The 23040-nt window shown below is 63.0% G+C and overlaps 2 protein-coding genes across 2 annotated transcripts; one reads left to right on the top strand and one right to left on the bottom strand.

Annotated features, from left to right (window-relative positions):
* Positions 1-2364: 2364 nt before the first annotated feature.
* CCDC42B (coiled-coil domain containing 42B) lies at positions 2365-8110 on the top strand. Its single transcript, XM_004690706.2, has 7 exons — positions 2365-2419; positions 3583-3688; positions 4895-4999; positions 5574-5774; positions 6280-6501; positions 6759-6917; positions 8018-8110. The coding sequence occupies exons 1-7, from the start codon at positions 2370-2372 to the stop codon at positions 8093-8095; spliced, it is 921 nt and encodes a 306-aa protein (XP_004690763.1). The 5' UTR covers positions 2365-2369; the 3' UTR covers positions 8096-8110.
* Positions 7799-22955, bottom strand: DDX54 (DEAD (Asp-Glu-Ala-Asp) box polypeptide 54). The gene is made up of 20 exons (XM_004691015.2): positions 22770-22955; positions 20627-20756; positions 20356-20426; positions 19654-19842; positions 19505-19554; positions 18550-18591; positions 18330-18425; positions 17629-17750; positions 17473-17534; positions 17254-17385; positions 16172-16382; positions 14686-14820; positions 13580-13810; positions 13440-13513; positions 12594-12821; positions 11547-11689; positions 11358-11468; positions 10802-10906; positions 10573-10685; positions 7799-9245 (listed from the first exon to the last, which is right to left on the bottom strand). The coding sequence occupies exons 1-20, from the start codon at positions 22941-22943 to the stop codon at positions 9013-9015; spliced, it is 2652 nt and encodes an 883-aa protein (XP_004691072.1). The 5' UTR covers positions 22944-22955; the 3' UTR covers positions 7799-9012.
* Between the last annotated feature and the right edge of the window lie 85 nt (positions 22956-23040).

Raw genomic sequence — 23040 nt, 5'->3', positions numbered from 1 at the left:
TGCAGTGGGGAATGGAATCAAAAAATGGGGGGGGTAGGGAGTGCATGGGACTATGGTGATGGCACACGGGTGAATTGGGAAGTTCACAGGGATTACAACTGAGATGGCAAAAGGCACAAAATGAAGAATGATGTAAAAACAAATGTAAAAAATAAGAATGACTTTTTTTTTTCTAAAGATTTATTTATTTGTACATACAGACCTGGGATACAGGCCAGAGGTGCAGGGTGGTGAGAGGCTTCACCAGAGACACAGTGGGGAGCAGCACAGGCAGATCAACGAAGTCCACTGCTGAGGGGAGCAGCGGGCGGGTCAGGAGAGGTCTGCCGCGCCTTGTGGGTCACCTTGGGGGCAGGCGGGGTTGAACTCATGCGGAAGCGGCTTCAGCTTTTTAGTGCCGTGCTTTAACCTGCTGCACCAGCAGGGAGGGCCAAGAATGACTTTTTTCTTCTTGCTAGGTTTTGCTTTTTACAAGGACTTTAAAAAATCAAGTCAGCTGACAGTATCAACTCTGGGTGAGGATACAGAGCGATCAGAACTCGCCCATATCACTGGTGTGACTATGAAAACAGTCCAGACACTTTGAAAAAGTTTCAGACACACATACGCCAGCTACACGATCCGGCAATCCTACACCTCCATATTTACACAAAGCTTATGCTCACACAAAACTCTGCACGTGAATCCCAGCTCTGCTTACCGTGGCCAGCGCCTTCTGGAGAATGATGGACACACGGGAGTGTGAGATCGCAACGCAAAGGCTCCCTGCTGTCACGTGGGACAATGGCGTCACATGCACTGTGCTAGGTGGCAAGGTCAGACTCGGGCTGCAAAGCCCGTCATTCCAGGGTGACCTGGGAAAGGCGCGCCATGGGGAGAGGCATCAGTCGGGGTGGAGGAAAGGGTGGGTTGCACAGGGACACAAGGACTTTTGGGGGTGATGGCTGTGTTCTTTACCCTGCGATGGAGGTCACACCCCATGACTGCATTTGCCAAAATCCATAGAGCCATAAGTGATTTAAAAAAGGAATTTTACTTTATGTAAATTATATTTCACTCCTCTAAAAATTGATACAAAATTATATCATGCATCTTGTGACTTCAATGTATGTAGAAATATAGTGTGTGTAATTTAATGCAAAAGCTTCAAAGAGAAAATGTACATTATTTTAGCTCAGCTTAGGGGTTGTTTTAATGTAGGCATCTCAGGTAACTACAGTTTTTAGTAAGTGTTACTCTAGAATAGGAAAATACGTATCTTTACATGAAAAATAAATTATTTAAAAGAGAAAAATAAGGTCCTCCCTGGTGGCGCAACAGGTTAGGATGCAGCACTGCAAGCTGGCTGTAGCCGCTTCAGTGTGAGTTCAATCCCTGGCCCCAGAGGTGACCCCATGGCGCGGCAGACCTCTCCTGACCCGCCCGCTGCTCCCCTCAGCAGTGGACTTCGTCGATCTGCCTGTTCTGCTCCCCACTGTGTCTCTGGTGAAGCCTCTCACCGCCCCTGCACCTCTGGCCTATACCCCAGTTCTGTATGCACAAATAAATCTTTTTAAAAAATAGAAAAATAAAGTGATCCAAAGTGCAGATGACAAGACATGGAGTGTCCACTACTTCCGGTGGAGGACCCGGGGAGGTTGTCAGCTCCTGAGGCTCTTTTCCCCGGTGCGCGCCTTCCCCCACCAGGTGTGCGGTGAGGCGTAGATCACATCACCTGCAGAGTGAGGACAGGGTCTGGTCCTCAAAGGTGACTCAAGCCAGCCTCTCCTCTCCTCCCACCCCCAATCCAGATCACGGCCCTCCCAAGCTGGCCTCCACCAGCTAGTGCCCATGGCCCTTGGCGCTCAGGCTAACCCCATCCCCGGCGAGAGGAAGGGAGCCCCTCAAAGGACTGGACGGTAGTAGGAGCTCAGCCTCTCGCCCACCAACGTGTCGGTGACTCCTCCCGGGACCTGGCAAACAGTGGGTGTCCAATAGTTATTCTTTTTAGTAGACAACGGAACACACGAACACACAGCCATCTGGTGACGCCCACCCCGGGCAGCCAGGAAGAGCGTTGACCAGCACCAAATTCCTGGCCAAAGGACCCACGTCTTCTCCTCTGCACCCCAATTCACACGGGGCGTTAAAGCCTCCTCCAGGAGGCGTGTGGGCTGTTGCCCTCACCGTGGCGTCTCCCTTCCTGCCCAGTGGGTTCCAAGCCTCATCCAGGCAACGGAATGCTGTGTTGGTGGTTGCCTGGGCAACCAGGGCATGTGGCTGCCTCCGGGAGGAGCGCGAGCTGCCGCCACCCTTAGCAAACCCGGGGCCACCTGGCTTGTGCACAGCTCCAGGTGGTGGAAAGAAAGCCCGAGGCAACTCCAGGGAGGATGGCAGTGCCCTGGGAGGAATATTTCCGACTGGCCCTACAAGAGAAGCTGTGAGTGGAACGGCAGGGCTGGGACGGCGGGATTGGTAGGTTGGCTTGGGCCCCGTACCCCGGGCCCTGGCTTCTTCCAGCAGACCGTTCCCAGGGACGATTGTCATCTCCCCCCACCTCCCAGTGGGAGAGATTGAGGTTCAAAGAGCAATGGTGACTTCCCCCAGGTCCCATGCATAGGGCAGAGCTGGGTCCCCATCTCCACCCCCAGCGGACACCCCCTGAGATCAATCCTTCAAGCCCAGGGGGAAGGGATCCTCTGTGAACTCCTGCCCCCTGCTCCCTGTAAACGCGGTATTTTAAGAGTGGAGGCAGCTTGCCCCGTGTCGTGACCACGGGTCCCAAACTCAGTCTCAGAGCTGTAAAATGAGACGCCTCTGGACCAGAGCGGGAGCAACTTGCTGAGTGGGTTTTAGTGTTTCCACATGCCCAGGGACATGAGGGGTCATGGACCCCTCTTCCTGGACCCCCTCTTCCTGGACCCCCTCAATCTCATGCTCAACTTAATCATAGCAAGGAGCTGGTCTCCCACATCCCACATGGGCTCCCCCTAAGAGTTGCATGAGCAACATCCTTCCAGCCCCAGGGTCTGGATGATCCCTGAGCCCCATCACTGGCTCCTGCAGATGTCAGGGGCCCTCTATTGCCTTTGCCCCCCAGGGGGATCCCCTCCTCTGTTCACAACTTTCCCATGGCTCCTACCTGACTCAGTTAAAGCCAAGTCCTCCTTTATTTACCATGACCCACCACAGAGTGACCCTCACAGACACTCAGACTCCACCTTCTCCCTGTGCACCAAGCTCTTCTGGGGACCTTGGCATTGGCTGTTCCCTCAGCCTAGAATCTGTTCCCTGCAATATAACTGCCTCTTTCCCCTTCAGGTCTGGTCAAATGTCGCCTCTTCAGAGACCTTTCAGCACAGATTTTCTTGGTCATCTTAGCACCTCCCATGTCCCAGAATCATTACTCTCTAGAAGCTTTATTTTCTAGCCCAGGGAGATACAAAGATTTTTGCATCTTGTTCACAGCTGCACACCCCCCCCCCCAACCCAGAACAGTGCCTGTGCTCAGGATGACTTGCGGGGTCACTCCAGGCACTAGCAGGGAGTTGGGGGCCTTGGCTCTCACCACCTTCACCACCACTTCCTACTTGAGTCCTCCAGGGGAACACCAGAGCAGAATGTGAGCCACTTACCGCCAGTGCTGGGTCTGCTGGAGAAGAGGAGGGAGCTGGAAGATGCTGACCGGGGCTTGAGGGCCCAGAAGGAGGTGCGCTCCCAATGGTACATGAGACTTTTTGGGACCCCAGACAATAAAATAATGGCAGTGAACAGGGGGCTGGGAAAGTGATGGAGCCCATTTATTAGCTCCAAGGTCTGAGACAGGTCACCCCACCCTCCTCAGCCTTGCTTTCCTCGCCTGTTAAAGGGGGATCAAGTGAGATCAGTTGTTGGTGCAAATACATGTGTGTTGAACACCCACTATGCGGTGCACTCTGCCCTGGGATCTAGCGGTCTCACTCAGTCTGAGCCCTCACGCAGCTTGTGGACTAGAGGAGACACTGTGGGTCTGCTAACCCTCCTGGCTTACCCAGCCTCCATTCTAAAAGCCCAACCCTATGTGGCACATCAATTAGAGCATAAAGCTGGATCACCCGGGAAGGATCTGCATCACCAGGTGTGGCTGGGAAGCCCGGGGGGCCGTTGACCGATGTGTAATGAAGGACCCCAGAAGCTGATCAGTGGCATGCCTTATTGATAAGATTGACGGGGGAGTCAGGGCTGTTCCACATACCAAACTATCAGCAGATGCACCGTTCCACCTTTCCCCCAGCTTCTTCTAATTCTCCCTTTCATTTTCACTTCCTCACGTGATTAGTGCTGTATGACTGGTTTAGCAATAAAAAGGCCAGGATGCTCTTCAGCGGCATCTTGTATTATGTAGCCACCTCCACAACTCTTGTTTCTTTGTCAGTGTGGCGTTGCCCGGTACAACAACAGACCACTGGCCTGGGAGGCTGCTATGGGGGAAAACACTGAGCAGGAACTGTGGGAGCCCAGAAGCTGCTAACTCCACAGGGGGTAGTCAAGGAGGGCTTCCTGGAGGAAGTGGTGACTTAGCAATTGCTGAAGGGCAGGTCAGCAGCAAAGGGGCATGGGCCAGGAGGGAGAAGGGGCAGAGGCAGCAGCAAATACAAAAACTGAAAGATAATGACAAAGCACAGATGTTCAAGGAACTGCCCTCAAGATGTTGGGGAACAGAGGGTAATTTAGCCCAGAAGGAAAGGCAGAGAGACCTGGCAGCTGGGGCCTGCAGGAGCCAGGGGCCTTCATCACAGAGTGCGAGGGCCGTGGTAGGCTTGAGCAGGGGTGCAGCAACCAGATCAGAGGCGACAGAGGCGCGAGGCGAGTGTGAGCCTGACAGGGCTTGGGTGACTTGACTCTTCGCCGCAGACACCCACTCCTCGCTCCGCAGGCCTTCCAGAACACCAAGGCAGTCCTGAAACTGCGCTGGCAGCAGCTGGAGCAGAAGGAGCAGGAGCTGAAGGGGTCCTTTGTCCGCTTCGACAAGTTCTTGCAGGTGGGTGCAGACACTGGGAGGCAGGTCAGATGAGTGGCAAATCCACAACTCTATGGGGGCCCCACGAATCACAGAGATATAAAAAGTGCACTCACAGGCCCTCCCTGGTGGCCCAGCGGGTTAAAACACAGCACTGAGAATCTAAAGCCACTTCCGCATGAGTTCGATTCCTGCCTGCCCCAGAGGTGACCACATGGCCTCTCCTGACCCGCCTGCTGCTCCCCTCAGTGGTGTGCTTCGTCAGTCAGCCTGTTCTGCTCCCCACTCTGTCTCTGGTGAATCCTCTCATCCACCGCCCGTGCACCTCTGTCCTGTACCCCAGCTCTGTATGCATTTATAAATAAATCTTAAAAAAAAAAAAAGGTGCACTCACAAATACAGAAAGAGGGTGGCTAGTAAACAAGCATGCACCGCTCCAAGCATTGCTTTTGACTTGAAAAAGTAGAGGGTCCTGAAGGAGAGGGTGCAGGAGCAGAGTCTGGAATTTGCCCCAGAGCCAACTGTTTGCTACCCTGGGGCGGTCCGGAAGCCGTGAACTCTGCGAGCTCGAGGGGTCGTCGCCTCCTCTCCCCAGGACGCCGAGGCTCGTCGCGGCCGCGCGCTGCGGAGGGCGGCGGAAGAGCGGCGCCGGGCGGAGCGCCTGGAGGCCGAGGCGCTGCGGCTGCGGGCCCAGCTCGCCGAGTTGCAGCGGGAGCGCGCGCGGCTGCAGCGCCGACTGCGGCGCCTGGAACCCTGCGCGCGCCTGCTGGAGCGGGTGCTGGAGCGGCTGCCGGAGGTGAGCGGCCTGCGGGAGGTGGCGGGCTCAAAGCCGGCGCGGCGCAGCGCTGGGGGCCTCAGGGACAGCCCTGGAAGGGCGCGCGCTACTGGACCGCGGACTGCGCCAGGCACCGTCACTTGCTGGCACTGACTGCACCACGGACCAGCGGGCTCTTGAATGATCTCCGCAGCTCAGGGGAGCGGGACCCGTTATTGTCAAGCCCGTTTTACAGGTGGAGGAACTGAGGCTCAAAAGTAATTTTCAAAGACGCAGAGGCAGGCAGGTGCGAGAGGAAGGGGGAGCCAGGCACTCAGTAAATATCAGCTGAATGAAACAAGAAATTAATGTGAATTCGGGCAGGGAGGCTCAGCATGTGTAGGGGAGGGGAGCTCCGGAAGGAATCGCCACCCCGGGGCAGGCGCTGTGTGTGGCCCCATTTCCCGGCTGTGCTGAGGCACCGCAGGCAGGTAGGGCGGAGTGGGGAAGCATCTGAGGCTGGGGTTGGAGTGGGCGCGCCCTGCAGTTCCAGGAGGTCTCCGAGCTGGTGGCGCGCTTCGGCAGCCTGGGCGACACGCTGGCGGCTCTGAGGATCACAGAGCGCCAGCAGATGGCACAGCTGGAGCAGGGGCGCGCGCGACTGCAGCGGCTACAGGACACCTGGCAGGATGAGCTGCTTCGGCAGGGGCAGCGGCGGGCGCAGCTGCTGGAGCGCCTGGAGGCGGCGCGGGAGCACGCGCTGCTCTGGGTACGATGGGCAGGGGAGGGGGCCCTGAGTCCCATCGCGCACTGGGCAGCGGAGGCGCGCAGGATGGACAGCAGAAGGGGTGCACTAATGGGAGACTCCAGCAAAGGGCTAGCCCTGCGCTGCCACCCCCAGAGCATCAGGAATGCCCCCTGCAGTCTCCCTGCCAGAGCTCACCAGCCAGCCTCAGGTGGTGGGAACCAGTGCCCTCTGGTCAGCGGTCAGCGTACAACTTAATGCGGGGGCGGGGTGCTCCCCAGGAATCCAAGTGGATTCAGATCCAGAACACAGCAGCTGAGAAGACCCTGCTCCTGGGACGTACCCGGATGTGGGCACTCAACATGTTCCAGCTGGTGTGCCAGCATCAGAGGCAGCCACCTGCCCTGGACCCGGAGGACACTGAGGGGCAGCTGGAGCAGGTGAGGCCCCTTTCTAGGTCTCCTCCAGCCCCCAAACCTTCTGGAACAACGTGGTGTCCGAGAGCCCTTCTGTGGGGTAAGCGCACCTTGAGGTCAGAGCCGGGAAGTGGGCGCCAGGGCCGCCAGGGCCCTCCTGCCCGGTCTCGAGCCCTCCTGCCGCGTGGCCAGAGGACGACAGGCTTGGATTACTGCTGCCAAGCCTTTCTGCCAGCGTCCACAGCACAGACCAATGACACCATCAGAGAGAAGCCAGGGGGGCATGCTCACTTGTAATTAACCCGACTCACCCCACACCACACACAGGCAGGCGCCCCTGGGGAGGGCCGTGTTGAGGGCACAGCAGGGCAGCCAAACGTGGCCATGGGCTTGCAGGGCGGTGGCACACGTGTCCTGGGTTGGCAACAGAGGGAAGTGTCTGCGTCAGGCCCGCCTGTTTCATCTCAGTGGGTCCCCACAGCAGGGCCCCTCTGAGCAGTGGGAGAAATCCAGAGGGAGGTACCCCCCCACCTCACCCGTCGTGCACCCAATAGCCAGTGGCCCAGCCCACGGCTAAGAACTGGCTCCCTGGAGCCCACCCTCATGTCACGTCCTGAGTTGGTGGGGTTTGGAGGTGCCGCTCTGCTCCCACATACGGCCCAGGGACACTGCAGGGTGTACGACTCTGGGGGACAATAGACTTCAGATTTTAGTTCAGTGAGAAACATGAAAGACAAGCCCACAGGCAACGCTTCCCAAGCTCTCGTCTCGGAAGGGCCCATGGGTGTCCTCTGAGAGTCATCAGTAAGCTAATTAAGACCAAATGATGGGGCCACCCGCGGAGAAGATGGCAGCAGGTCGTCCATCAAGTACGACTGATCCAATTAAAAGGGAAAAAATGGCGTAAACGAAAAATACTAATTTAATTATTGCACAGGTGAGTGCGAGCCACAAAACGCCTGCTGCGGGTTGTCGGGGAGGTAGGACCGAGGCTTTAAAACCCAGAGGGGTGTAGGCTGGGTCCTCTGCCCCTGGGCACAGCTGCTCCACAGGCTGCCGGTGCCAGGCAGGTGCCTGGCAGGGGCAGGGCCCGCTGCCACCCTGGTCTTGTCGTGACTCCCCAGGTGAAGCTGTTCATCCAGGACCTCAGCTCCATGCTGGCCAGCCTCGCTCAGGCTGAGCCCGCCACCCCCCACTCCTAGCCCTGCCGCAGGTGAGCAGCGGGGAAGGGGGTCCCTTGGGGGTCCTATCCCCGGGAGAGCAGCCACATCTTTGGGGTGAGGGTTGTGTGGCTCTCCATGAACTTTTTTCCCCACCCGGACTGTTATGGGGTGTACACGAGGCACATGACGACCCCCGGGCACCCGAAGGCCAGGCAGAACTTACGTATCCACAGGCCCAAATCCTCAGATTCAACCAACCGACATCCAAGGTTGGTCGAATCTGTGAATACAGAACCGAAGACCAAGTCAGTCTTCCGGGGCTTGCCCTCGACCTCCAGGACCCCAAACAGGGCCGGGGAGCACAGGACTGTGGCGTCGGTGTGCAGTGGGGCAGAGCTAGCCCTCGGAGCCCGAGGGGCGTCGCTGTGCCCTCACCGGGGATCTCCAGCCCCCAGCCCATTCCAGCTGCCGGCGGTCCTGGCAGGAGGCTGGGGCGCTGGCCACCAGCTTCTGACTTGCCTGCCTCAGGCCACTGACTGGCCGTGGTCTCATTTCCCTCGTCTGTAAAATGGAGACGCCAGCAGAGCCCGCGGCGGGCCGGGCGGGATGGCACGAGCCTCCCTCAGAGGCGCCAGCGGCCCGGCTCCAGACCCGAGCGGGCTGCGCTCCCGCCGAGATGTGCTCAATGAAGGTTTATTACATTATAAATACATCACGGGCCGAGGCACCGGGGTTCAGCGGTGACTGCTGGAATGCAGGGGAGCAGCCGCGAATTCCCGCCTCCGGCCTCGGCCCGCGGGGCGTGCTGTAGCCCCCCAACACGGGCAAGGCCCCCCCAAGTGTCGCAGGCAGAGGCGCGGCTGCCCCTCGGGGGCGCAGGTGACGCCTCCAGGGCTGCAGCCCCACGGGGTGCCCCCGGCCGCCTGGCGAGTGCCCACCGCGGGCCGAGTCCCTCGTCACATCTTCTTCCTCATCTTGCCCTTCTTGCCGCGGGGCCCCCGGCCGAAGGCGCCCCGCTGTAGCTCCTGGGCCCGGCGGCGGTTGCGGGCGGAGAGCTGCTTGAGGCCCCCGCGCTGCAGGAAGCGCATCTTCTGGGCGCGGCGCCGCTGCTTCAGGATCTGCTGCTTGGTCTTCAGCTCGGAGCGCACGTGGCCCGCGGGGGCGCCCGGGCTGCGGGGCTGGGCTGCACCTGCCAGGACAAGGATTGGGGGTGCTCAGGCTCGCCCTGGCCTCTGGAGGCTCCCTGCCCCCCCCCCCCCCCCGTTCGCTGCCCCATCCTGGCATCTGGCACAGAGGTGCTTGCCGGAGCCAGGCAGGCCACTGGTCAGCCGGCGGCAAGTCCAGGGCTGCGGACTGCAGACCCCGCCGTGCCCCCTCGGACCTTGGGCAAGTCACGGCTTCTCGGGGCTGCAATCCCCCTCTGGGAATTATGAATAACAGCGCCTAGCTCGTGGGCCCCGGGGGGGGGGCAAAGGAACCGGTGGGTGCACAGTGCTTTGAACAAGGTGCAGCCCACAGGTGCAACCCCCCGAATGCGGCCGCCACGGTCCAAGCCGCTCAACAGAGGCGCAGCACTGCGGCCCCTGCAGTGACCAGACAGACCCTGCTCCCCACTCATGCTCAGGCTGAACCCCGGGCTGAGGGAGCAGCCAGGCGGCCGGCTGCCGCCCCTTGGCTCGGTGCCTTTCCCCTCTGGCCCCGCCAGAAGGTTAAGCCTGGGCGTGGCGGCGGGGGAAAGGCCTTTGTCCGAGGCCACTGAGCCAACGGCCGGCAGCCGCCTGGCTGCTCCCTCGGCCCAGCTCACCCTCCGGCCCCGACACCCCGCTGCCCACCCACGAGTGACCTCTGCAGACTCCCTCACGGAGGGCTACGGAGGAGGCCCCAGGTGAGACTCCTGCAGCTGGGAGGCCAGCAAGGACCCCGCTGCTCCCCGAGCAGCCCACAGGGGCGGCCCAGAGGCAGCTGCCCACCCCGGGCCAAGGGAGCAGCTGACGGTGACGGACAGGGCAGGGGCACATCTGCGGGCAGAGACGGGACTCCCCGGGGCACGGGAAGGGAAGAGGCGGCCAGGCAGGCCGACTGGGAGATGCGTCCGTGGAGAGGAGACGACGGAAAAGGGCTACAGACGAGACCAGCTGCGAAGCGGAGAGAAGGCGGGAGAAGGGGCCGGGCAGGGCCACGCCGGAAGGTGGGAAGCAGACTGCAGACAGGGGACGCAGGGGGGTGGGGGCGGCGCTGGGGCGGCACAGAGGTCGCGGCTCGGCAACACTGGAGGGGCCAGAGCAGCCCCGCGGGGGGCGGGGCAGGCAGGTGGGCGCCTCTCCCTGACAGCCAGCTCCCACCCCTGCCCGGAGCAGACCCCGAACCCGCCCCGCAGGCGCTCGGCCCGGCCCGGGGCCCTGCACAGCTGGCGGGCAGCTGGCTCCAGTGCCACCTGACCCCGGGCAGAGGGGCCCCGGTGGCTGAGAGGCCCGGGCCCAGGACCGCCGCCCAGCCAGGGGGAGACCCCCTCTCACCTGGGCCTCGGCCCCACTTCCCACCTCTCCGGCCCGGGGCCCGCTGGTGAGCCGGCCCTTCGTCTTCAGAGTCGCGATCGTCGATTTTCTGTTTTTGCTTCCACTTCTGGTAGCTGGGGCGGCGTTAAGGAGGCAGCTGCCATCCCTGGTGCCCAAGCGCCTGACACAGGCCCCACCTGCGCCCCACCGGCCCGGCCCCGCCCCGCCCCGGCTCCGCCCCTCAGGATACAGGTCTCGCTTGTAGGAGCTGCTGATGTAGCGGCCACTCTCTGTCTTGATCTTCTTCTTGTCCTCCTGTCCTGACTGTCCCACAAACCGCTTCTTCTTCCGGTCCCTGCGGGGGAGAAAGGGAGGCTGCCACGGAGGTGCGTGGACCAGGGTGGCCTGCTGCCCCGCGGGGGCCCTCCGGGGGCTGCTGGAAAATCAGGGCGGCCACGCCTGGCACGCACAGGTGTCCACTCAAGGCCCTCCCCTGCCTTGTCCCCTCTCCCTGGCAGCCGAGGCCTCGGGCAGGGGCGGCTCCGCATGAGGGCTGCAGGCCCCGGTGGGCACGCGGAGCCGGGACTGAATCGCGCCTCACTCCCTGGACTCAGCCAGCAAAAAGGACGGGCTGCTTGAGGTTGTCCACCAGGGAGACAGAGAGACGGGGCTCACGATGCCTGCTCACAGGACGAACTGGGGGTCACACTTCTTGGGGTGTCAGACGGGACGAGGGAAGCAGGGACTCGTGCCTGTCCTGCGGGCCCACGGGAGGGCACAGGAGGCCAAGCCCGCTGCTCACTCACCACTTGAGCTGCTGCCGGGGCCTGGTCAGGTTCTGGCTTTCGTCCCCCATCAGATCCAGGACAGCGCCCACCACCTGCTGCTCGAAGGCGCCCCCGTCTCCGACGCTCAAGCTGCAGGGGAAAGGTGGGGATGGGGCGCGTGGGGCGCATCGGGCCCGCCTGCCCCGCCCAGTTCTGCCGGCCACTCACCCCCGCTCGCTGTCGAAGTCCTTGGGCCGGTAGGGGACGTAGAACTCCTGGTCCCGCTGCTGGGCACCCCTCCGCCGCCTCTTGGCTTCCCGATCAGGCCCTGGCTGTTGCCGCTTCCGACCCACCACCTCTGTGAAGACATCCTGGCAGACCCAGGCCCAGTGTCACGCCGACGGCCCTGGGAGCCCCGCCGGGCTCCCCACTCACCAGCCCCGCTGCAGCTGAGGGCCAGGGATTCCAGGATGAAGAGGCTGCGCTGCCCTTCAGAGAGGCATCCGTACACGCAGTCCCCTCACCCCCACAGAAGCACCCGCAGAAGCAGGACTGGAGAGGGCTTGGGTGTCCAGCCCAGCCTGTGTGGCCAAGTCCCAGCGCTGCCCCTCTCTGGGCTGGCCTTGCTCTACACAGCTCGAACTAGCCTAAGGGTTTCCCACTGCTCTTGCGGCTGAGCCTTCCGCCCAACGATACAAGGGCAACGCGCCAGCAGGCCGGGACCCGGCCCACGGGGTGACGGGGACACCTCCCTGGTCGGCGGCCCAGCCTCCCCACACCGCGGTCCCTCCCGTGCGCTGCGTCTCTCTGCCTGCCCCGGACCTCGGGCTGAGGCAGCAACAGTGGCAGCGTCAGAGGCACCACTGGGCCCGTGGGAGCCACCCCCCCCCCCGGGCTCAGGGCCAGGCGCCAGAGCGGCCGGGCTCCCCGCCCCTGCCCGTCACCCTGAAAACAGCCAGTGCACTCGGTGGCAGAAGCCAACCGAGCGGGCGAGAGGCCGTCCGGTGTGTCTGCCGGGGGCCCTGCCTGTCTCCCAGGGGACCCGACGCCCTAACCGTTGCCGAGAAGGACACAGTGCCCGCACTGCTGAGATTCGGAGCCCCGGGGTTTTAGACAAGGGGCGGGCAAAAGCTGTGCCCCACCCTGCAGGCGGAGAGGCCGCAGGGCAGGGGCCAGGGTGGACTGGGTCACTCCATCCACCCCGTGACTGCGCGAAGCGCTGACCCCCGCCCCGAGCCCGGGGGCAGAACCAGGGTCCCGGGCAGGAGCACGCACCTCCACATCCCCGCACGCTGCCCCCTCCTCCTCCTCCTCCTCTTCCTCCTCCTGCTGCTGCTGCTGCCCCCGCGGGGCCGGGCATTCCAGGGCTCGGCTGCGCAGGCCCTCCTGCCGGCCCTGCCGCCCCTGCTGGAAGCTGGCGATGGCCTTTCGGTCCTTCTGACGCTTGGCACGCATCACCCGGCTGCTCAGGTCCCGGCTGGAGGCGTTGATCTCGAAGATGGTCTGCGGGGAAGACGCCCCCGTTCTTCACCCATGATCCCCCAATGCCAAGCCTTGGTGGGCTCCTGGTTCAATTCCTCACCAGCCCCTGTCCTCTGTGAGGCAGGGACTGTCCTGCCCGTATTTCACAACTGGAAGGGAGGCCCCGCGTGGGCCAGTCACCTGCCCAGGGTCACGCCGCTGGGGAAAGCCAGGGCGGAGGCTTCACCCGGCTGTGCGGCCAGTGCTCTCACGCAGAACACTCAGCCCCCCGTTCCCGCAGTGGCGGCCGGGGCAGCCTGGGTAGGTCTCTCCTCGCTTCTGTGTACCCCACCGGGGCCCCAGGTGGGGTATCCAGCGGGAGGCCAAGGGGCTCAAGGCAGCTCCTCAGGCCGCTCTCCGGCCTGGGCAGGTCCCTTCCTCCGGGGGCCTCGGTCTACCCAGCTGTGGTGGTGGGAAAGGCTGCCACGGGGGGCCCTGCTGTGGCCCGGGGGTGCTTCCAGAGCAGCCCTGCGATGCCGACAGGGCCAGGGCTGCAGGTGAAGCGGCTGCTGGCTCCGTGGAAAAACGCCCTGCTGGGGGCCAGGGGCAGCACCGGAGCGTGGCCCGGCCACCCAGCCCCAGGGGCCCTGGCCCACTCACCGCCCGCGAGCGGTAGTTCTTGATGCTGTCCACCAGCCTCAGCCGCTGCAGCTCCTTCTCCTCGAAGCGCGAGCCTGGGGGGAGGGAGGGGTCAGGCCGGGGTGGCCATGCAGGGCCCCCCCGCCCCCGGCCGGACTCACTGAAGAGGGGGTGCAGTCCCAGCTCCGCCAGGTCCAGCTCCTTGGCCCTCTTGATGGACTCCGGGGAGGGCGCGGGCCGCGAGCGCACGTACTGCTGCTGGGCGTTGTCGGCCACGCGGCCCAGGCCACGCAGCTCCAGCGAGGCCTCCAGCGTGGCCCGCAGGCCGCCGTCCTCGTCGTCCACCACGCCCTGCGGCACCCGGCCCAGCACGCCGTCCCTGGCCAGCGCGCCTGCGGCCCACGGAATGGCCAAGCGGAGAACGTCACGGGCCGCTCACCTCTCCGGGGCCTGGCCGCGCGCCCGGCCGCCGTTTCCTGCCCCGTGGCCACCTCCGCACAGGGGGCAGGGGACGGGCCACCTGCACAGCCTGGAGGCTGAAGCAGTCAGTGTGGCCTTGGGAGAAAATGTTCTCAAGGAGACCGGCGACTGCCCGAGACCCTCGTTTTCCAGGCGGGACCCGGAGGCCCACAAGCGCCCCTCGCCCCTGCCTGCACCTGCCCCAGCACAGCGCCCAGAGCCCTGGGCCCAGCACAGGGTCCCAAGCTGACACCTTCAGCGGCCAGGCAGGTGCACGGACAACAGGAGGCTGGGGGCGCTGCAGGGAACCCGGGTCCCGTGGCGTAGACCGCCCCTACAGGAGCCCGGAAGGGGCACGCTCCCCTGGCCGTGTCTGCCTGCCGTCCAACAGAAGGCAGGAACACAGACGTTCACACAGGACACTGGATTTGGGCCTCCTGAGCGGCGCAAGGGTCAAGTCTCAGCACTGGGAAGCTACCGCAGCCGCTGCAGCGCGAGTTCCCTCCCCGGCCAGGGAGCTGCCCACACGGCGCGGCAGACCTCTCCTGGCTCACCCGCGGCTCCCCTCAGCTGTGTATTTCAGTCCATCTGTCCGTTCTGCTCCCGACTGTCTCTGGTGGATCCTCTCATCACCCTCTCACACCTCTATCCTTCACCCCAGCTCTTGCATGCATGCATAAATAAATAAATAATTCTTTAAAAAAACAGACACCGACTTTAAAATACAGGGTCAAACCCAGCACCACCTCCTCCCAGCAGGGCCACACCGTGGACTTGGGGACCCCAGCGTGCCCCAGCCTCCACTCACCTGAGGGCTCGTCGTGGGGGCGGGCGAGGGTGAGCGCACGGCCCAGGAACAGGTGCAGGTCCAGCAGGTAGGGGACCTCGTCTGGGGCCACCAAGGAGTAGGCTGTGCCGCTTCGGCCGGCCCGGGCCACGCGGCCTGAGGGCGGGGGTGGCGGTCAGGGTGGAGCGAGGAGCCCGGCCCAGCACGAGCCCCTCCTCCCGACCCGCAGGCATGGGGGTCCAGCCAAGGCCGTGCCTCCCGGAGTGGCCCCCCCAAGGGGAGCCTGGCGGTCTCCCAGACTCCTGCAAGTGAGCAGCAGGGAAGACCAAGCGCATTTCAGGCCAGGAGCAAGGCCTTCAGCAGCCCCACTGTGGGGATTCTCCCCAAGGAAATAACCAAGGGTGCACAGATTCACACACACGATGTCTGAACAGCCCCACGCTGGAAACCACCCGAAGGCTGAGGGACAGAGACTAAACGGGTGGCCCCACCACGAGGTCACACGGCCGAGGACAGGGGCAGCCAAACGCCCCAGCGGCCACGCCTGGCCCTCCTCCTGTTTGGGTAAGTAAAGTCTCATTGGCATGTGGTCATGCTCATTCATTTACATGCTATCTGGGGCCACAGCAGTGCCAGCAACACACTGGTCCCAGAGCCAAGCTCTAGCCGGGCCTTTTCTGCAGTGATCTGGCGACCCTGCCATGGAATGAACCTCAGCGGCGAATGGAAACATGCCTGGAGCACAGACAGAGGAAAGAGGCTCCAGAAGGAGCGTCTGGCGAAGCTCTAGTTTTGTGGCAAGTGAATCCACGTGTGGCCTTACATCTGGGCTGTTTTTTGGCTTTTGCACAAAGTATCCCCACATTTGGAAGTGGGCTGATTACACTGGCAGTCACATCGTGCATGAGAAATTCCCTCTGGAGGTCCCAGGGACCCCTCAAGGGAAGCACAGAGCCAGCCTCCCAGAGCAATGGAAACTGGGGAACCACAAGGAGTGACAAACAGGAAGGTGGGGTGCCCTGGGCCCAAGGCTAGAGACCCCGAAGAGGCCTTGTGCACAGCCAGGCTGAGATCACCCCCAGGCCACCAGGGCTGCCGCTATCTGTCACCCCGCTCAGCCTCTGCAAATGGCCTCAAATGGACTCGCGGGGCCCCCGACACGCAGGCTGACACCCGTGTGTGGCTCAGCTAGCCGGAGTGACCTGGGAGGGCAGAGAGGCGGGTGTGGCTGAGCCGCAACGACAAGGTGACAGCCCCGAAGTCCAGCTGCGACTGACGCAGCGGGGCACGGGGGCTGGGTGTGGCACCTGGAGGCTGCCACAGGGAGCAGGGACAGGAGCTGACAAGGTGGCTTCAGGACGGGACTTCAGGGAGGAGGGGCCACGTGGTCAAGCACAACAGGAGCGAGGGTCCAGGAAGTGGGCGGGCTGCCCGCCGGAATCCTGCCTGTGCCCACCGTCAAGATGCAAAGCAGCGCCCCCTTCGGGCAGCCCGGCCACCCCCTTACCCACGCGGTGCAGGAAGAGCTTGCCCTTGGCAGGGAAGCTGTAGTTGATGACGTTGTCCAGCAGTGGGATGTCCAGGCCCCGGGCCGCCAGGTCGGTCACGATGAGGGCAGAGCACTTGCCGTGCGTGAACCTGGCCAGGTTGATCTTGCGGGCCGTCTGGTCCAGGGCACTGTAGATGTGGGCGCAGCTCACCCGCTGGGTCGTCAGCAGCTGCCCAGAGAAGACGGAGGTGGGTGAGGAGGCTGGCGAGAGGGCGGCCGGGCCGCGGGGGCCGGGTGCGGGCTGGCGAGGCCACAGGTTCTCGGCTCTCTGCGGGGACCCCGCTCTGCTGTCTTCATCAGTGCGGGGCTTGCGTGACCTGCAGCCTCTCCGCAGGGTTCAGTGCCAGAGACGCCGACCGACGGGGCCAGGGGCACCCGGCTACAGGCCTCCACTGACCGCCACCCACAGCTGTGCGGCCTCGGGCAAGGCGCCCAGCCCCGGGGGGCCTTCGCTTCTCCCCTCCAGAGCCGGGGGGCAGCCCGCCCCGCCAGGGGGCCGGGTGGGCAGTGCACACCCAGGCCAGCACGCAGGAAGCGCAGGCGGGATGACCGCTCTTCCGCCCGGGACCCCGGCAGCTGCAGAGGGGGCACCGTTGGTGCGGGTAAACGAACACAGTGAGCCCTGACCTCAGCCCAGACTCAGGTGTGGCTGCCCGGGCTGGAGCACCCCCACTTGTTGTGGCCGAGGGACACTGCTCTTCACAGGAGAGAAGACTCCCCAGACGGCCGGCCCGGGGCCGGGGCACCCCTCACATTTACAATGTGGGGGACACTGAAAATCTACGGAAAATGCTTCAGAGTGACCTGGGTGGAGGGGGGACGGGCTGAATGTAAGCGGGCTGTGAATGGATAACTGAGTAGCTTGAGTTCCTTGAGCTACTTTCTGGCCTTAGTTGGGAGCACGGCCAGCTTGTCCCCCTCTAGAGCTGCCCTCTGGTGGCCGTACGGGAAACTGCAGCTGCAAGCTGTGGCACCGTGGGCCCCACAGACACACCCCCACCCCACCCCCACCCCTCAACAAGCGGACCAGGCCCCCTCACCTCGCTGAGGTACTCGGCGTGGTGCTTCGTGGCCACAAACACCACTGTCTGGTCCTGGGGCCGCACCACAGCGCGCAGCAGGTGGAGCAGCACGGCGGCCTTGGTGTCCTCCCGCACCAGGAAGAAGGAGGTCTGCGGGGGGCGGGGGGGGGGGGGGCGTGTTTAGTCCCAGGACACACCGGGCAGGTGACTGGAAAGGGGCAGGGGCACGGGCCTCACCTTGAGCTGCTCGCTGAGCTTGGCATCCACATCCAGCCGGATGAGCACTGGCTCCGTGAGGCCTGCGGTGGGCACGGGGCGGGTGGAGGCAGTCAGGAGGGACCGGGGCCCCCCAGTCCCGCCTCGAGCCCCGAGTGGCTCCCCGGGCCCACTCACCCGCCCGGGCGAACTCCACCAGCAGTTTGGGCAGTGTGGCGGAGAACAGGACTGTCTGGTGGCCCCCAGGGAGGCGTGCGATGATTTCCTGCAGCTGCTCTGCGAACCCCATTTCAAAGAGCCTGGAGTGCAGAGGGCAGAGGTTAAGGGCGGGCGGCGGGGCAGGGGCTTCCTCCTGGTGAGTTCCAAACCGCCGTCCTGCCCACAAGGGCACCGTCGGCCACACGGCCTGTGCTGGCCTCACCTGTTCCCGTCACTCTGCCCACTTCTCTCTGACAACTTCACCTAAGCAGTGATGACCTGGACACTTGAGTCAGTTCAAAGATGTGTCTCTTACACATTTGTAGCGAAACAAACGGCCTCACCCTGGGCACGCAGGGATCCGAGAGGCTCACAGACATCAACACTTTCTGTCCCCACTGCACCCTGTAGGGGCCACCCAGGCCAGGCCACTCCGGGCCGAGACCCTGGGTGATTTGTCCCAGGTCACAGAGCTTTGACCCTGCCCCGGCAGGGCTCGGACTGTGCTCTTTGGCATTCCTGAACATAAGATAAAATAAAAACGCCTGGTCCAGGGAGCCCAGAGGTCAGCCCCAGGACTGCCCACGGTTCGTGGGCCACACCTGCGCTCCCATCTGGCCACACGGCTCCCCCCGGTCGGACTCACCGCTCACGTGCAAGGCATGCGCGTGTTGCCTTACCTGTCGGCCTCGTCGAATACCACGTACTCCACACTCTGCAGCTTCAGGCTCATCTCTACCGCCACGTGCACCAAGCGCCCAGGGGTGGCAATGATTCTGGAAAGGGGTGTGCAAGCCAGGTCACTCCTGGGCCACGGCCCCCAACCGCAGCCGTGTCCTGTCCCCAGGTCCTGGCTGCCTGGAAAGGGCCCTGAGCACCACCCCCAGCGTGCAGACTCACATGTCGGGGTTTTCGTGCAGGGCCGCAAACTGGTCTTCCATCCTAGGGAAAAGGAGCGTCTCTGTGGTCCTCTCCCTTCTCAGACCCAAATGCCCAGCGAAGTCCCCACACCCTGCCCTTAAGCTTGGAGCTAAGGAAAGGTTATTCTTGCCGTACTAGGCAAAGGCATTGCCCTGACAGGACACACAAGTTCATGCATACAAAAAGACGGCTACAACAAAGAATTCCCCTCTGAGCAACAAGGCTGCCCTCGGCCCTCAGCGCCACCCAGCAGCCAACCCCGGAACTGCCGCCTGCCCCACCTAGAGTCCAGGTGTCCCCTGGAGTCTGAGCTTGCACCCTTAACTTTAGCCTTCCTCTGAAGCACCACAGGACACCTAGAGGTGCCAAAAGTCTGCGCAAGCCTAGCCCAGGATAGCACTTCTAATACTCACAAGCTACATAGAGTTAGTAAAGTGGGCACACAGCACTGAAAAGCAAAAGTCAAGGCTGACTGGTGACAGTGACAGTCTGAGAGAGCAAGAAACGGGGGAGGGGCAGGAAGCGGGGCAAGAGACGGGGTCCTGCTCCCAGCTCCGGGCCGGCCTGGGCCTTGGCCTTTTCATCTGTGAGCCTGAAAGGCACCAGCACATCCGCCCACAATATGGTTGCCAATCTCAGCTGTCACAAGCCACGCCTGAGTTCGGTGCACTGGACTGAAACCGGCACACTCGGGCTTCTGACCCTCACATCTGCGCTGCCTGCTCAGGCACCCCCAGCCCAGCCTTCTCCCAGGACAAAAGCTGCAGGCTTTTCCAGGCTGCACGCGGCAAAGCCTTTGGGAACTTTACTGCGCGTTTCCCGGGTCTGTGTCTGGATGTGCAAAGGAGCGGCTGGTGCTAAGCTAATAAGCCACAGGCTTGGTCTCGGAGCCAGGCACGGCGTGTGTCTGCACCATGGGGGAGGGGGCTCTTACTTGTCCCCGCCCAGGATCAGGGCAGTCTTGAGGCCGGTGAACTTGCCCAGCTGTGGGGACAGAGACAGAGGATGAGGGACATGGCGCCCCACTCGGGCCTCCCCGGCAGGCCCCAGCTCAGCCCTGCCACCCTGCCCGGCCTGACCCACCTCCTTGGTGAACTTCATGGTCTGCAGCGCCAGCTCGCGGGTGGGGGAGAGGACAAGCGCACGGGCCCCGGCCTGGGCGCTGCGGGCCTTGAGCCGCTCGAACATGGGGATGAGGAAGCAGGCCGTCTTGCCGCTGCCTGTGCGGGCCATGGCCACCACGTCCTTGCCGTCCAGGATCACGGGGATGGTCTGGAGGGGTGGAGTGGGGGTGCAGGAGGGTGAGCCCTGCACGCAAGTGCTTGCAGCCGGTGACCCAGCGCCTCGGGCCGAGGAATGGGCCAACTAGGGCCCAGAGCACAGGGCGCGGCCCAGTCCTGATCGCCCTTTGCTAACCAGCCCACACCGCCAGTGAGCCCCTCCCTGCCGTCCCCGGCGGAATGTCCTTCAGGCCAAGCCTGACCCAGCTCCCTGTCCAGTCCTCCGCCCCAGGCCTCCAGGAAACCTGGCCTCTCTCAGCTAAACCTGAAGATAACAATCCTGGCGCTAATGGGGGCCTGCAGGCGACTGGGCGGGGTGTCCACAGAGGTCAGCCTCCAGGAGGCTCATGCAGGGGCCCAGAGTCAGACCTGGGCCAACTTTCTCCACCTATGAAGTGGGCGAGTTTGTGGGGCTTCTGCCAGAGTAGGAGGGGTCACAGATGTGCCAGCGGGACACGGGGTGCTGCTACTCGCCCCCCCCCCCGTCCCGGTCCCCCCGCCATACCTTCCTCTGGATGGGTGTGGGCACCTTGTATCCCTTCTTCATGATGCCTTTGAACACGGGGTAGCTCAAGCCTAGGAGAGATAGGGGCCAAGTTGCTGGGGAGCCCCCACAAGCCCCCAGAAAACTACCCAGGATGCCCAATGTCAATAAAGAAACAGCAAGAGAAAAGGAACTTGACAGAACAAAGTGGAGAGCACAGAGTGTCAGTGTTCTGACTCGAACACTGATGTGCTGGCTGCTCCCCCGAAGCCCCCGCGCCTGGCTCACTCACCCATGGACTGGAAGCCTCCCGACTTTTTCTTCTTCTTGTTCTGGGCTCGCACCATCTCCCGTGTGTCCGGCTCTACGTCCGACATGCACTCTGAGGCGGGGAAGGCGGGCAGGGGTCTGCCAGGACCCGGCTGGCGGGAGAAGAGAGTGGCAGGGTCACTCGAAGCACCTCTAGACCACTGGGGGCCGGGGCTGGTGGGGCCATGGTGTCATCCTGTTACCTATCAGCGCCCCCTAATCGACTCCATGCCAGATCATACCCCAGCGGCAAAGGTGACCCTGGCTGGGCCAGGTCCCGGGTGGGCACCGTAGTGGCTGCTGACTGGGTCCAGATCCCAGCTAGGGCGGGGGTGATCTCCCCCAGCCTCTGTCTGCACATCTGGGAAATGGGGATGGCAGGAGCCTTGGGATGCTGCGAAATGGGGAGGGGGCCCGGCGCACAGCTGCTCCCCCACTGCCATCACCTTTACCACCCCACCTTAAAACCAAAATGCCCCTTGTCCCAGCACACATAAATACCGCTTTCACGCCCCTTCTTGGGGAGGCTTCTCACACTACGGGGTGCTCCCCTGAAGCGCTACTTTATTATAATGATGACTAAACTTCCGTGGCAATTCCTAAAAGCCAGGGCCACTGAGCAGTGAACCCACCTAACGCTCACAACAACCTGTGCAGCGGGCTCTGTTATTCTGCCCATTTTACAGGTAAGAAAGCACAGAGAGGTGGAGTGACCTGTCCAAGGCCACACAGCCAGCTCCGGGGCTGGATATGAACTCTGCTCCGGGGTGTCAAGGTCAAAGCTGCAGCCCACCTTGTAGAGTCCTGGGCCAAGAGTGGTTTTTGTATTTTAAAAATTGTAAAATAACCAACCATACAAAAAACCAGGAACCCTAGATAGCCCTGCAGAGCCTGAAGAATTTACCATCTGGCTCTTTCCAGGAAGCTCGCGTTGGCACGCGGGGGTGCCAACCCCTGTCTGGATGCGCCGGTGGGCCAACAAAGTTTACCCAACGAGTCACATACGGACACGTCAACGAAAGGTTTTCGCTGTCTTAGCGGCAAGCCGGCCCGCTACACATGTGAGAACAGCGAGGTCAAGCAACGTCTTCCACCCGCCGTCAGCGCCGGGTCGGGACAGGTTTGAACAAAGAGCTTCTTCCTGCAAAGCTCTGGACACACATGCCGCTCCCCTTCCTGCACTTGTTACCTGACCGCTGCGTTCGTGACTTTCCGCCACATTTATAGAGCGCTGGCAGCGTGCATCGCACTGACTGCTGGGCTGGAGAAGCCGCTCAGCTCTGGTTTCTGGGGTGCAGGTGTCGGCCCCTCTTCCCATAAACGCCCACTCTTCCATCCACTTAGCCCAGAGCCAACTCGGTGTCAGGCCAGGGCTGAGCACAGGGCTGGGGGTGCGGTGGGGGAGGAAGGGGGTCATGGGTTACAGCCCTGTTGCCCCCTGGGGCTCACACACCAGCCCCTCTTCTCTCCTCCCATGCACAGCTGGTATCAGCAGTGGAAGCAGAGAGGACTCGGGAACCGGGATTGCAATCTGGCTCTCCCACTCACAAACCGAGACTTTGATGGAGTTCCTCAACTCCTCTCGGCCTCACTTTGTTCCTTGGAAAAAACGGGGGTGACTGTACTTAGGTCATAGGGTTGGGGTGAGGACTAAGTAAAGCTTGCAGGAAAGCTCTGAGCACCGCCTGGGCGCACGGTACGCAAGTTCCGTCTATTATAGTGTCCCAGAGGCTTGGGGGTGTCACCGTCTCCAACCACGTGGCTCAGCCGCCCCTCACTTCAAGTTCCCAAGAATTCCCCAAACTCTCCAAGTCACACCGTCAGCGCCCACACTTTTCATTGGACGAATCGGCACTAGGGCCCGCCCCCTAGACAGGAGGGAGCCAATGAGGCGCGCGGGGTCAGCAGCCGGCCAGGAAGGCCCGCAGGCCCGGTCCCCGGGAACGCCGAGGCTCGGGCGAACAGCCCCGGGGTGCGGCGGGCCCTGAGCGCCGCGCTCCAGCGGCGCCCCTGCCCGCGCCCCGGGGCAGCGGCTCTCTCCGGCGGGCGCTTCTCTAAGCGGGGAAACTGAGGCTGCGGGGCGAGGCGCGCGGGCTCGCGAGTGTGCACCCGCCCGGCGCCCGTACCTTCTGGGCCCGGACGTCGTCTTCCGCCTGGATCTCAAACTCGCCGTCTTCGGAGTCGCTGCTGCGCGCCTGGGCGGCCGCGCCCCGACGCTTCCGGAGCCCCTTCTTCTTCCTCCACTGGGCCATGGCCGCGCGAGACCGAGGTCCGGTCGCCGGGCGCGTGCCGGCCGCCATGCGGGCCCGGGAGCAGGGCAACGGGAAGGGGGCGGTGCCTGCGGGACGCACCCACTGCGCGGCCGGGGGGCGCCGTCCTGCTTCGGGGCGCCGTCTC

Source organism: Condylura cristata, unplaced genomic scaffold (genome assembly GCF_000260355.1).
Source record: "Condylura cristata isolate star-nosed mole 26May11 unplaced genomic scaffold, ConCri1.0 scaffold00029, whole genome shotgun sequence".
Classification (NCBI taxonomy): domain Eukaryota; kingdom Metazoa; phylum Chordata; class Mammalia; order Eulipotyphla; family Talpidae; genus Condylura; species Condylura cristata.
The sequence above is the reverse complement of the archived record's forward strand: the minus strand, read 5'-3'. Positions and strand labels throughout refer to the sequence as shown.